Source organism: Panthera uncia, chromosome D1 (genome assembly GCF_023721935.1).
Source record: "Panthera uncia isolate 11264 chromosome D1, Puncia_PCG_1.0, whole genome shotgun sequence".
NCBI classification, from domain to species: domain Eukaryota; kingdom Metazoa; phylum Chordata; class Mammalia; order Carnivora; family Felidae; genus Panthera; species Panthera uncia.
Window position 1 is genome coordinate 25,007,684 of NC_064808.1, and position 14,179 is coordinate 25,021,862.

The 14,179-nt window shown below is 37.1% G+C and overlaps 1 protein-coding gene across 2 annotated transcripts in view; it reads right to left on the reverse strand.

The window, feature by feature from the left end:
• PDHX (pyruvate dehydrogenase complex component X) overlaps positions 1 to 14,179 on the reverse strand; it is a 71,906-nt gene that overhangs the window by 33,500 nt on the left and 24,227 nt on the right. For both annotated transcript variants that reach the window (XM_049648377.1, XM_049648384.1), the window contains exons 3-4: positions 9,409 to 9,509; positions 2,321 to 2,520 (exon numbers count right to left, since the gene is read on the reverse strand). In XM_049648377.1, coding sequence (XP_049504334.1) covers positions 2,321 to 2,520; positions 9,409 to 9,509 — 301 coding nt within the window. The remainder of the gene's footprint in view (positions 1 to 2,320; positions 2,521 to 9,408; positions 9,510 to 14,179) is intronic.

Below are 14,179 nucleotides of genomic sequence, written 5' to 3' on the forward strand. Positions count from 1 at the left end.
GACGCGGGGCTCGAACTCACGGACCGCGAGATCGTGACCTGGCTGAAGTCGGACGCTTAACCGACTGCGCCACCCAGGCGCCCCTATTTTTTAAAAAAATTTTCTAATGTTTATTTATTTTTGAGAGACAGAGACACAGAGCACCAGTGGGGGAGGGGCAGAGAGAGGGAGACCCAGAATCCGAAGCAGGCTCCAGGCTCTGAGCTGTCAGCACAGAGCCCGACGCGGGGCCTGAACCTGCAAACGGGGAGATCATGACCTGAGCCAAAGTCGGACGCTTAACCAACTGAGCCACCCAGGCACCCCTACTTTGCCTATTTTAATTGAATTGTTTGTTTTGTTGTTGTTGAATTGTATCCTTTATATATTTCTAAAAGACATTAGTATTTACATGAAAGCATTATTTTAGATTTACTCCAAAGAGTTAAGAGGCAAAACACTTACGTTGATTATTAGACATGGAAACTGAGACATACCAAAAGGCCACACAACTACTGAGTGTCCACTCTTCGATTATGACCGTTAGGCAAAGCAGCAGATACAAATAACTATACAGTTTGATAAAGATGTGACAATTGAAAATTGAATAAAAGGGGCTGGGTCCAGAAGTGTGTAACTAATAAATGGAGAGGAAGGAACGTGGTACTTGCTCCAGTTTCGGGAAACAGCTCTAGGCGATATGGACTCAGTGCTATCAAATCTTTAGATTTTTCGGAAGAAACTGAAATTTTAGATTTTTTGTAAGATTAACTATAACCAATTCAGAACTTTTATTTAAGAAAATCACTGTGTGGGCCAACACCGTGCGGTTCGCAAGTCTGCTGCTTTATAACCTACACCCCCGGGTCTCAGACTCATTAAGTCTCTAGTGATGGATCGTCACAGAATGACGGAGTACACACTGTGGTCTCTGCAACAGGAGAAGAGCAGTAAACACAGCCAGGAGCCTGCCTCTGGTTTTCATGGTAAATGAAGGGAAGTTAAAGCAAGGAAGTCAGAAGTGCTGTGTAAACGGTGACGGGAATTTACAACTCAGCACTTCAAAATCACTGTGGATTTTTTTCTGACAAAAGCTGACATTGGTAAGCTGAAGGAAAAATTTTTTAAAAAGGAAAAATTCTGCACTTTTATTTAAGTCTGAAAGTGGTTCATAAGAGGACCCTTCTCGATGAAGAGCTTTTTCTTATAAAGTAATTTTGTATAATTACAGAGAATGTTAAAATAAATAAATGAACTTGTTAGAATTTTCTGAGTCCATCCATTTAAGCTATGCAAAGCTGAAATGAAATGGTGTTTGCTAAGTGTGTTATACAGGGATAAAATTGAGCTCTAATCTGTGTCAGACACTCACATGCAGAATAGCTGCAAAGAAATGCATGTTAAGATGCTAATTCCATTTTACTTAAAAAAATTTTTTAATGTTTATTTTTTGAGAGACACAGAGAGAGAGGGAGAGACAGAGAGAGAGAGAGAGAGAGAGAGAGAGAGAGAGAAAATGAATGAGTGGGGGAGGGGCAGAGAGAGAGGGAGATATAGAATCTGAAGCAGACTCCAGGCCCTGAGCTGTCAGCACAGACCCCGACATGGGGCTTGAACTCAGGAACTGTGAGATCATGACCTGAGCCGAAGTCGGAGGCTTAACTGACTGAGCCACCCAGGCACTCCTGCTAATTCCATTTTACATCAGTTATACATTTAAAACTGGAATTCACATTATGGTAACTAGAATTCCATGGATGAAAACACGATCTGAAATTTGGTATATTAAATTCCATCCCAGGGGCGCCTGGGTGGCGCAGTCGGTTAAGCGTCCGACTTCAGCCAGGTCACGATCTCACGGTCCGTGAGTTCGAGCCCCGCGTCGGGCTCTGGGCTGATGGCTCGGAGCCTGGAGCCTGTTTCCGATTCTGTGTCTCCCTCTCTCTCTGCCCCTCCCCCGTTCATGCTCTGTCTCTCTCTGTTCCAAAAATAAATTAAAAAACGTTGAAAAAAAAAAAAATTTAAATTCCATCCCAGAAGGCTAAAACCCAATTCAAGTTCAACATGGACAACACAGACTGCTTTGTTCTCCACCAGGTGAGCAGAGCTTTCCTACTACCTGGAACAGGGCAGGTATTCAAGAACTATTTGTTTGTTGAATGAACAATGACATAAAATAATCATTCCTAGGCGTCAGTTACCTAAGAGAAAAAAAGGAAGATCTGCCACTTCATATATAAGGTACAAAGATGTTTGATAATGATTAAGATACCCTAGGAGTTGCCATCACTTTTGGTTTTGTTTTGTTTTTTTACATCAGCATCCAAATAAACATACTCACTGCAGTTTTCCCGGTATATGTTCCTTTTTGACAGGAGTAGAAATCTGTGGTTCTGGCGAGGGGCAAGGCACTGATGGTTTTGAAGCTGGTGATGGAGGACCTACATCTTTGGGGATTTCAACATGTTTCCAATCTTCTCCTTCTTCAACTAGCAAACCAATTAGTGCCCCTAGCCGTATATTTTTAGATCCTTCTTCGACCTATATTTCAAAAAGAAAATAACTGCAGAGATGGAAAGGCTCATGACCTCACGAAGTAGTTTACATAATTCTGTACTGATTAGAAAGATCTTAATTTGAGCTAAAATCTGCTCCCCAGTCAGCCTGCCTCCTCCTTCCACCCACCACCGTCCTTTCCTGCCTTCCCCCATGCATGCCTTCCTTCACCATTCTCCCTCTCCCAGTTATTCATGCGACAGCCTGAAAAAAAAATCCAGAATCTCTTCTCTGACAGCTTTCAAATATATAAGAGTGATCATACCATCTTCCTTTTGATGTCAATCGTACAAATCCAAACAGGAGACTATGGTTTTATCCCTCAACTACTTGTCTTTCCCAGACAGTTTCTACACAATGGCTTAGGAATTCCAGGAGCTCACGAGGAATTAACTCTCCTAAGTGAGTCCTACTGACTAATGTTAACATAAAATATGTTCAGTGAACAGTCTCTGGAGAAAAGAATATCCCATCGCATAAACAGAATTGGTTAACTACCCTGGTTAATGTTGGTTTCTGTCTTTCCCTATATTTAATTTTTTCCCTATGTATCTATTTACAAAACCTGAGAAATAAAATAAAACCCCACGAATTTTTACAAATACAACAGAAACACACTGGTGACTCAGCTAATCAAACAATTTTTCATAGATAATGTCAATTAAAAGAATAAATAAGATTGAAGTTAAAAAAAACAATGTATTTTAAACATTTCAGCAGCATTCATTTATAAAGGAAGAGTTGCTTTTTATTTAGTTAGTAAGATAAGTCCCTAGAGAACCTTCAGATGACAATGTTTTTAAGTTCAGTACTGGAAGAAAATGTCATTCCTTTAAAATTTGTATTATTCTCTTTCAATTACATTAAATAAAGTTCATTACCGATGTAATGTAGTGAATAATAGAATGCGAGGCTGTAGGATGTTCACTAATAGAGTAATTATAAGAGCTTAACTCCTAAAATGGGCATGACATTTCTGATTAACATTAATTTTGATGGTTATCAGTATATGCACTAGTCTAAAAATAAATAAGGCATAAGTTCTGGAAGTTAGGAAGCTTTCAAAGTTTACTAATTACTGGTGGAGAAGAACAGAAATAACACTTTGATGAAGTGTTATACATATATAAGACACAGGTACATAAGATAAGGACATTTCATGAAGTGCGACCTGTGAAAAAAACACAAAACAACCCAAGAACAATTTGTTTAGCTGTCTGTCACATACTGAAAAGTTTTAGTTCTGTGGACTACTCGTTTTTTTTTTTTACTATGTCAAAAGGATAAATTAATATTATTTCAAATAAAATTTGTGTTTTAAAACAAAAAACACACTCAACATGGATCAAGAGTGGACAGGAGAGGAGTGCCCCATTGGTAAGGGTTGGAAAGTTGCGCTTGAAGGGCCAGCAGGAGGCTGGCAGGACTGGGGAGTGGACAGCGGACAGCAGGACAGCAGCGAAAGCGAAAATAGGCAGGAAGGCCTGGGGCAAACGTATTTCTCCACAGGACCACACACAGGCTGCTGAACTCCATCCCCAGACACAGACCCCAGGGATGGGGCCTCTTTCTTTACAAGAGACATTCCCATAGGCTGAAATGAATCACCTGCAAATGTGCTCCATACTGCCCACCGGAGCTTCCTCAGTGTATCCGCTAATAGGAGATGCTGAAGTCAGCAGAATTTCCCAACAGAGAAATTATTTGAGGGGGTTCACTCCACTCAAGGTGCTGGGAAAAACTGTATTTTGATTGTGATGTTAAAAAATAATAAGTTAAGCAATTATTTAAATATTTTCTTCTGTAAAATAGGACAGTGTGAGAGCTGCTGAGCACAGAAGGAGCATGCACTGCGGTCAGTGGAGTTGAGCCGAGTCGCATGGCTGACTTGGTTTGAAAACTTAGTAACAATTTTCTATCATGGTTCAAACCATTATACAGCTTTAAACTGTATTCTTTAATATACACACTTTAACTCATGTGCACAATGAACTTTGGTCTAAAAGGAAGGCACATAGAGGCGCCCGGGTGGCTCAGTCGGTTAAGTGTCCGACTTCGGCTCAGGTCATGATCTCGCAGTCAGTGAGTTCGAGCCCCGCATCGGGCTCTGTGCCGACAGCTCGGAGCCTGGAGCCTGCTTCGGATTCTGTGTCTCCCTCTCTCTCTGCTCCTCCCCCACTCAGCTCTGTCTTTCTCTGTCTCTCAAAGATGCATAAATGTTAAAAAAAAATTTTTTTAAAGGAAGACACATAAGAAATACTGACACTGACAAATCAATGGCAAGCTAAAAATGCACAGCGGGGAGAAAAAAAACACTCATTAAGTCTTTGAGTAACAGTTTGGCATTCAATTGTCAGGCACTGTTCTAGCACTGTGTCAACTCATTTAATTCTCCTAACAACATTACAAGGTAAGTGCTATTAGTATTCATGTACAGATGAGGAAACTGAAGCACAGAAAGGTTAAATAACTTGCTCAATAAGGGAGGAAAGGGACCTAACAATAAAAATTATATTGAAAAACTACAGTCTTCAAAAAAACACCAGTGACACAGTATTAGAGTGAGATGCAGCTAAGAAATTGATTGGAGAACACAAATAGTACCAAAAATAATGAATCTTTGTTTTTTAATTTTCAGATGATCAAGTAAGCCCTGTCCAACGTGGAGCTTCAACTCACGACCCCGAGATCAAGAGTCACCTGCTCCACCGACTAAGCCAGCCAGGTGTCCCTACAGCAAGTATGTTTTACAATTTTGCTTTAATATCCATGGATTTCAGAAAAAATTCTATTCTTAAAAATTGTTTTGAATAGTAATGGTCTACCAATATTATAAAATCTATCAGTGAATGTTTTGCTAGTCAATAAATTAAAATTTCAAAAAATTATAGAGGTTCAAATAATCTTAACATCCCCACCCTTTTCACCCTCAAAAGTATCCTGGTTTGTAACAAATCATATAAGAAGCCAAACCAGACGATCTTTAATAAATTCTCCAAATATGTCATCCTAATATGCTATTTTATTAATTTATCATTTAAAACACTTGCTGTCCAATTTACCAGATAAATTTAAGACTAAGCTTATGAACTGACATGTGTGTAAAAATTTAAGGTTTTCTGCACAGCAATTTACCAGTGATTAAATAAGACTTTTTAACAACTCCCTCATTAACTGAACTAAACTGGAAATGAATCCTAAAATTATCTACACTGACAGCAATTGCTCTTTATTAACATTATTAAGAGCTTCTAAGCTTTTTTCTGGTTCTAATTAAAATGTAATAATTATTAGTTTATATCTAAAATGGAAATCAGATGCAAAAATTACGAATGAGAAGAGAATGAAATTGGGCAGGGGGAGGAGAAGAATACAAAAACCTCTCAAAGACTATGCAAACAAACCTCCATGAAGAGCAAAACAGACAATAATTTCTAATTGCTTCAAAAACGTGGGCAAACTAAAAACTAGAGCTTTTTGTCATCACTTGCCTTTTAATGAGATCAATCATCCAACTCCTTGACTCTGAAAGTAAAGATCTCTTATATGTATTCTTATTAAAATCATTTTATTATTTGCTCATATGAGAATTATTCCACAGTGAAAGACAGGTGTAACTGGCAGGAGGGTGGGAGGGCTGAGAGTGGAGTAGGGTGAAAGACTACAAATCCCCAGTAATATCACCTTGACTTGTTTTCACCAGAAAACTGTATACATTAGGACATGAATATACTCCCATTCCTATTATCCAAAACGCATGTGGAATAATCATAAAGCCACAAGGCCCTAAAATATACATATAATCTTTTCTTTGGCAAGGAAGTAGCCATTTGTGCTGCTAAAGCCCTTATCAATCACATACTCCCACTAGGCCCCCTACCTTTTCAGAGCATTAGGGGCCAGATGAATAGGCACTACCGACCTATAACACTGTTAGCAATGTGAAATGCATTACAAAGCAGCTAAGTGGGAAAAGCTATCAATTCTGAAAGACTTTCATAGTCAAAGGACCCAGAGCTAGGTCTAAGAACACAGCTTGCCAAAAGCATACACAATAAAACGTAGCTGGGTTTGTTACATATTGTAATTCAAGCAATCTTTTCCTTTTTCAAACTCTGCATAAATTAGTTAGAAACTATTTTTTTAATTTTTTTAATGTTTATTTATTATTTTGAGAGAGACAGAGAGAGAGACAGAGAGAGCACGAGCATGAACGGGGGAGGGGCAGAGAGAGGGAGACAATCTGAAGCAGGCTCCAGGCGCTGTCAGCACAGAGCCCAACACGGAGCTCGAACCCACGGACCATGAGATCATGACCTGAGCCGAAGTCGGATGCTTTTGGTATCAATATTTATATTTTCCTTATTATGAAGGTATAGAAATTTTAGTTTTCCATTCATATTTCCTCCAAGGAAGTATTTTCAACAATGTGCTTTAATGTGGCCGTTAATATTGTAGATGACAAGTAAAGACAGTTTGATAATCAGAATGTAAAAAGCAACATATAAATGACTAGAAAAAAGGGGAAAGGTTTCTAGTAGAAAACACGAATGGAAAACTATATATAGATCTACATCTAAATAGACTGTAACATTCCAAAGTGTAGCCTCTGGATAAAATGTACAAAGGAAGGGGTTATATCCATGCCCAAAACAGAGGTGAGCTGGTGTCTCAGAACTGAAAACCCATCAACAATGGACTACTAATAGATGTGCGGCATCTCTGTACCAAACTACAGAGGCCCAAATGAATACTAACCATTCAGTCGCAAACAACGAATACAAATTATTAGGTAAAAAAACAGACTGACATGCGAGCTAATGGTCACCAAGAGCTGGGTGAGTAATTGTAATAATGATGAAGACAGCAACATATATTGACACTTGGTGGGCAATAGGTCTTTTAATGAGTATGTGTGTATTATCTCAATCTCTACTACTATCCATGATGTAGATGGTATTGTCATTATCCTCATTACGAGGAAAAATGCACCGAGAGGTTAAAGAATTTGCCAACTATTATATAACTAATAACTGGCAGAATCTATTAGCTATATGAATCAGGCAGCAGTTTAACTCCAGAGCCTACAATCTTAGCTGTTACAACATATTATTACATGTTCTAGAAGAAACAAACACGCTCCATCAGTGAATATATCATGTAACCCTAAGTAGGCTTTAAGCATTTTATTTTAATTTTCACAAAAATGCTACTATTTCATTATAAAAACAATATAGCTATTATAGAAAGTTTAGACAATAAAGAAAAATAGAAAATATGGGGTAGGAGGATCTTAGTTCCATCCCCCAAAAACAACTGACATTTTTACAACACTTTAGTCTTTTCTATACATGTTTTTCTTTAAAGTCCTATAAGATTGGGGCACCTGGGTGGCTCAGTCGGTTAAGCGGCTGACTTCAACTCCGATCATGATCTCAAGGTTTGTGGGTTTGAGCTCCACAACTGGGCTCTCTACTGTCAGTGCAGAGCCCATTTCGGATCCCTGTCTCCTTCTCTCTCCCAAAAATAAACAAACATTAAAAAAAAAATTTTTTTTAAGTCCTACAAGATTATAATCACTGCCCATATACAATTTTTTCATTTTTTAAAATGTTTTATTTTTGAGAGAGAGAGCAGGAGCAGGTGAGGGGCAGAGAGAGAGGCAGACAGAAGATCTGAAGCAGGCTCTGCGCTCACAGCAGAAAGGCCGATGGCTGGGCTCGAACTCATGAACCACAAGATCATGACCTGAGCCCAAGTCAGACGCTCAACCAACTGAGGCACTCAGGCGCCCCTGCCCATATACAATTTTAAAAGCGTTTTTTCAAAAAAATTGAAAAATTTTTATTAATGTATAACATGTAAAGAAACTACATTTTTTTCTAGAAACAATTTTTAATGGCTACATGATATTCCACGTTTTCTTCTGTTAACTAACCTTTCTTTTATTGCTAGACACTTTGATTGAACGTCTGTACTAATAGCTTCCACTTCTAGTAATACCATTACAGTATTCAAGGCATAGCTCCATATTTTAAATTAGTGATAAAGCAAAGATTGCCCAGAGAGGAATATTCAAAATTACTGCATCTATTTAAATTGGGATCTCAAAGGAAATGACTTCAGTTTTGCTAAACCCACAAGTATATATATATATCATTAAAAAGCTCATGAAACAGAAAATATACTATCAATAGACAAGACTGTCAACTCAACTATTTTTAAGTATGTGAAAAATACCACATATGTATCTTTTTATATAGGTATTTTTAAATGATTGCAAAAATGTCCAAACTGTAAGGATGAGTCAGAGTTGGACTAGGCCACTGAGTGAGGCTATGAAACCTATAGACAAGAATCTGCACTGGACAACTTAAGATATTCTTGTCTGGAGAACAGGAGCTGAACAGATGGTCACTTTACATACTTCCAATCCTGGGAGTCCTGGGGACAGATGAAGAGGATTTCTTGATTTCGTGTGATACAGTAAAACGTTCCTTCTTTCTGGTTTAACTGACTACAAACTCGGAAACTGCTAGTGTTGAGCTTTAACCTATTGCTTTGTCTTCAAATTCCACCTCAAAGAGCCTTCTCTCTTCTCAGGCCAGAATGCTTCTCATTCTCTATGAAGAAACCCACAACACTGAGTACCACTGTCATGGTTGAAATATTTCCATGTTGTCTGATCATCACTGGCTATTATCAGACCTTAAAACTCAACTATTTTAAACATCTGAATTAAAAATGTATTATGTACATACAGATAACACAACACTGTAAATACAGTGGTAAAAATAAAGGGTGACTCTAATTCAAGGAACTTCCCATTTAAGAGATCTTCATCCTGTTGAAGACATCAAAATATAAACTTACCACTATTTTGGCCAAGATGCCATCATCACTTGCATCTAAGGTAACCACAGCTTTGTCAGTCTCTATTTCACATAAGGCATCTCCAGCACTCACAGCTTCACCTACAAAACAAGACTGGGTTTGTTTTGTTTTTTTTTTTAAAAATATGAATATTAGTACGTGGGCTGGAGTGTGCTTAAGTAAAACATGAATAATAAATACCAAGATATTCGGTAGCTAGCTGTAGGCTATAGAATTACAAGTAATTCTCATTGTAGATGTGTGTGTGTTTGCACGTGTGTATAAATGTATGGTTTGCTGTATTTTCCAAAAGCTCTATAATGGACATAAACTATATCTGTTATAATAAAAGACAATTACAAAAGATTACTGAGCAAATGTTAAAAAATGAAGTTTACATTTTAGAGACAATAGCAACGAATGCATATTCTCCTCCAAACAAATCAATTCCAGACCCATTCCTTTCTTTTTAATATATTTTGACTATCATTCCATGAAGAGAAAAGTTTTACAATTAATAGCGCTTCTGGGTTAACATTGTAGGGTGAGTTCGGAAACCCCGTTGGCACTGCAGAGCATAAATAAAGTATATTAAACAAAATGAGACAATGTCATAGACACAACTGAGGTCAAATAAGAAACACGTCTGTGCAACAGAAAGTATGGAAACTCAAAAATGTTGAGCAGTACCTGCCTTGCTGTTTCTGGATCCAGAAGCAGGTGTGTGTGTTGTGTGGAGGGGGTGATCAGCGGGGAGAATGCAGTGGTTTTCTTTGGAGTAAAGAGAACTAAAAGTGATTTGAAGTGATTTGCAAATCAGAATCTCCCCTTAAAGCCAGGGCTGGATCAGTGCCTTTACTCAAAATAGGGGGCTGATTAAGTGGGCAATGAAGACATGTTGACTAGGACTATGGCTTTACAAAGAACTGCAGTAGTCTAGGAGGTGGGGTACAAAACGCTGCCTTAGTACCAGGATCTGAGCCAAGCCACCCTCTGTCCATCACTGCATCCTACCAATATCTCCAATATCAACAGCAAAATCCCTAGACTGGGAGTGAGGAAAGGGAGGGCAGGAAGACATTGAAACACAAACAAAAAGCCTTCCACTGAAAAGTAAATTACAAAATGCAATTCCAAAACATTTGAAGAAATTTAATGCTAAGAAAGAAAACCACAAAATCAATCACTGAAAAAAAATATTTCAGATGCAACTCATTTAGTGCAGCCTGCCAAAGATTTTTAAGTAAGTATTTTGAGGATGCTCAGAAATACAAATGAAGGTAAAAGGCCCATCACAAGAACAAGAGATAAAAAACAGTGTACAGAAATGAAACAAAGTAATATCACGTAGGAAGGAAAGAACTAATTAGAAATCTTGGAAATGAAAAATATAGTCACTGAAATAGAAACAATCAATGGGATGTACTCTAGACTGGACATAGTGAAGTGAAATAGTGAATTAAAGGTGGCATTAAGGAACTACTTGGAACTTAATACAGGCAGAGAAAAAGATTAAAAATAGAAGAGAGCACTTAAGAGACACAACGTCCGTCTAATGGATTTTCCAACGGAAGAGTATAGAAGCAATACATGAAAAGATAATTGCTGAGAATTTCCTACAACGGAAAGGAAATATGTATCCTCAACATGAAAGAGCTCTGAACGAATATAGAGTGATTTTAGCCTATGGTGTATGGACTAGGAGGGGGCACCGGGAGCCTTGTAGCTAGCTAGAAATATTATGAATCTTGACTAGGCAGCAGTAACCTGGTATATATGTGTATGTAAAAATTAACTGAGCTTATACTTTATGCAATTTATGCCTCACTAAAAAAAAATTTAAACAGAAAAAGAGCATTAGACTGTATAAACATGAATCCACATGAGATACACTGTCATGAAATTCTACACAAAAACAATCTTTTTTTTTTTTTTTAAGTTTATTTTGAGAGTGAGAGAAAGAGAGAGAAAGGGTGGGAGGGGCAGAGAGAGAGGGAGAGAGAATTCCAAACAGGCTCCATGCTGCCAGCATAGAGCCCCACACAGGGCTTGATCTCATGAATCATGAGATCATGACCTGAGTCGAAATCAAGAGTCAGACACTCAACCAACAGAGCCACCCAGGTACCCCAAAAACAATCTTAAAAGCTATCAGAGAAAAAAGACAAAAAAACCAAAAACGGATTACTTCAATGGAATGACAGCTCACTTCTCAGAAGCTGTAATAAAGATCAGAAGACAAAAAAGTAGTATCTTCAAAAAGCTGGGGAAAAAGAACTGTAGAATTTTATATGCAGCCAAACCATCATTCACAAATAAAAGAAAAGGATTCTTTAGACATATAAAGGTTAAGAAAATTTACCACCTATTGATGAACTATTAGAAAATGCAGTTCATCAAGAAGAAAAATAGACACAGAGGGGACCCATGGGCTACACAAAGCAAATTACTAGAGATTCACAGAATGGTAACTATTAATCATTTAAAAGCTAATTTCTGAGGGTTTAAAAAATGTAAAACTCAACTTCTAAAAAACAATAAGCTGGATAAGGGAATGTTTCATTGATAGTTAAAGCATGCTAAGAACTTTGACATAAATAGGTCAAAAAAAAAAAAGGCTAACTAACTCTAGACTTTATTGGCAAAATTTAATTAAATATGTACCCAAAATACCTAATAGTGTACACCAAAAAAATATACAGAAATATAATCTACAGCATTTAAAAAAGCAGAGGAAAAATTAAGTAAAAACTTCATCCAATTGAAGGCAGACACATGAAAAGAAAAAAAACAACACACAAAAATTGTAGAAATAAGTCCAAATATATCAGTAATTGTAATAAATGTAAGTGGATTAAAACAACCTACTAAAAGCAGCAGAAATTATCAAAATGAATAAAAGTAAAATAAAATCTGGAGAAATGTGGCTTACAAGAGACAGACCTAAAACCAAAAACACAATAAAAATACAGGTATAGAAAAGCATGTAACATACAAATACATTCCCTCACACATAAACCAAAAATAGCTGGTATAGCAGTATCAATAGGCACACTCAATAAAAGAACATGAAGGAAAATCTAAAGCCCTAAGATGAATATGCTCTGGAAGTTCACTGTACAGAAACTACTTCACTGTATTCCAAGATGTTCACATAGATGGTTATATTATCTTCAGTTAAAACAGTTCAGAACCATCAATACAAACTATTTTAATGAAATAAACATATCGGGTTAGATGGTATTTATGAAACACCTGAAAGGTGATTGGCCTAACCCTAAGGCGATTTTTCTACTCAACAAATATTTATTGCAAATGCATGAGGGCATTGAGGATACAGCAGTGGGGGGAAAAACAGTTAAGATTTCTGAGCTCAGGAAGCTTGCTTACTACCTAGTGACAAATTGGAAATTATGGTGGGGATTAGGTAAAGTCAGAATGCTATAGGAACATTCAGGAGGGGTATCAAATTCAGTTTTTGCAAGGTGAAAGGCTTCCTAAACCAAGGAGACATATACAGATTTACATTACTATGTATATTATTTATGTGCATTATGTATACTATATACATATTTGTATGTGTGTGTATGTATACATATATATATATATATATATATATATAAATAATCTGAGCCTGAAAAGATGAGGAGAAGACAATCAAGTAATGAGGCAGTGATCCAAGAAGGCACAACATACCCAAAGCCCAGGAGGCAAAAGAGAACAGGAAACTTTGGAGGAGCTGGCTAATAGTACCTGAGAGAAGCAATCAGAGATTAGGCTGGTGAGGTAAGCAGAAATCAGACCAAAAAGGAACCTTGTATGTCATACAGAGAAAGCAGATTATATCACCTTACATGCTTCTTCATAATGACAGATGTTTCCATAGTTAAAACAGATTGTACTTCAAAAGGGAAAAAAAATCACACCCTTGTATGTTTCTGCTGTAACCATGGAAAAAACAGTTGAACTAGGCAACCTGGCCATTAAATACTTCTAGACATCTAGAAATTCTGCCCATAGGAAAATAGTAAAATGATATGTTATTACTTGTGTTCACCTATTGCAAATTCCTTTAAAAACCACAGACCAACCATCGATCAACTCAGATGTCTTTCTTCCTATTCCTGAATTCCTACAGCAGCTGTAATTAATTTGAAATGCATCACAAATTGCATTATAAAATGTTATGTTGCTACTGTTAATTTTCTTTTTCGATCGGGTTTTCCTCTATTTACCAGACTATGAGCTTCTTCACGATAGGAACAGGACATATCTTAAATGTTTTACATTCTACTTCATTACCCTGGACTCCAGCTAGTGCTTCACACATAATGATTTTGAGATTAAAATACTTGAGGACAAAACTCCAATAATTTCACAAATTCTCATGTCATCATAAGGTATACATCAAACTACCATTCACATTTCATTTGGTTCTAATATTTGATTTGTAGCATGCTTCTAACATTTAACATCTCAGGTAGCCTATTTCCTTTTTACGGTGTTCTAATTTTATGTACACCTATTCACGTAACATAGACATATACATTAGCTATATGAGAATGCCAAGAGAGAAAATAGAAAGAAACAGAAAAGGATCGATTCGTTATGTGGCGAACTTTCCTCAGAGACCACGGCAAAGTTTAAAACATCATATTATTACATGAGGGCACATTACCCCTCATTTTATGAAGCTAAGCTTTGAGTTATCAATAATCAAACATAATGTAAATGCCAGAAAAATATTTTGAGACTAATAACGAGCCATGAT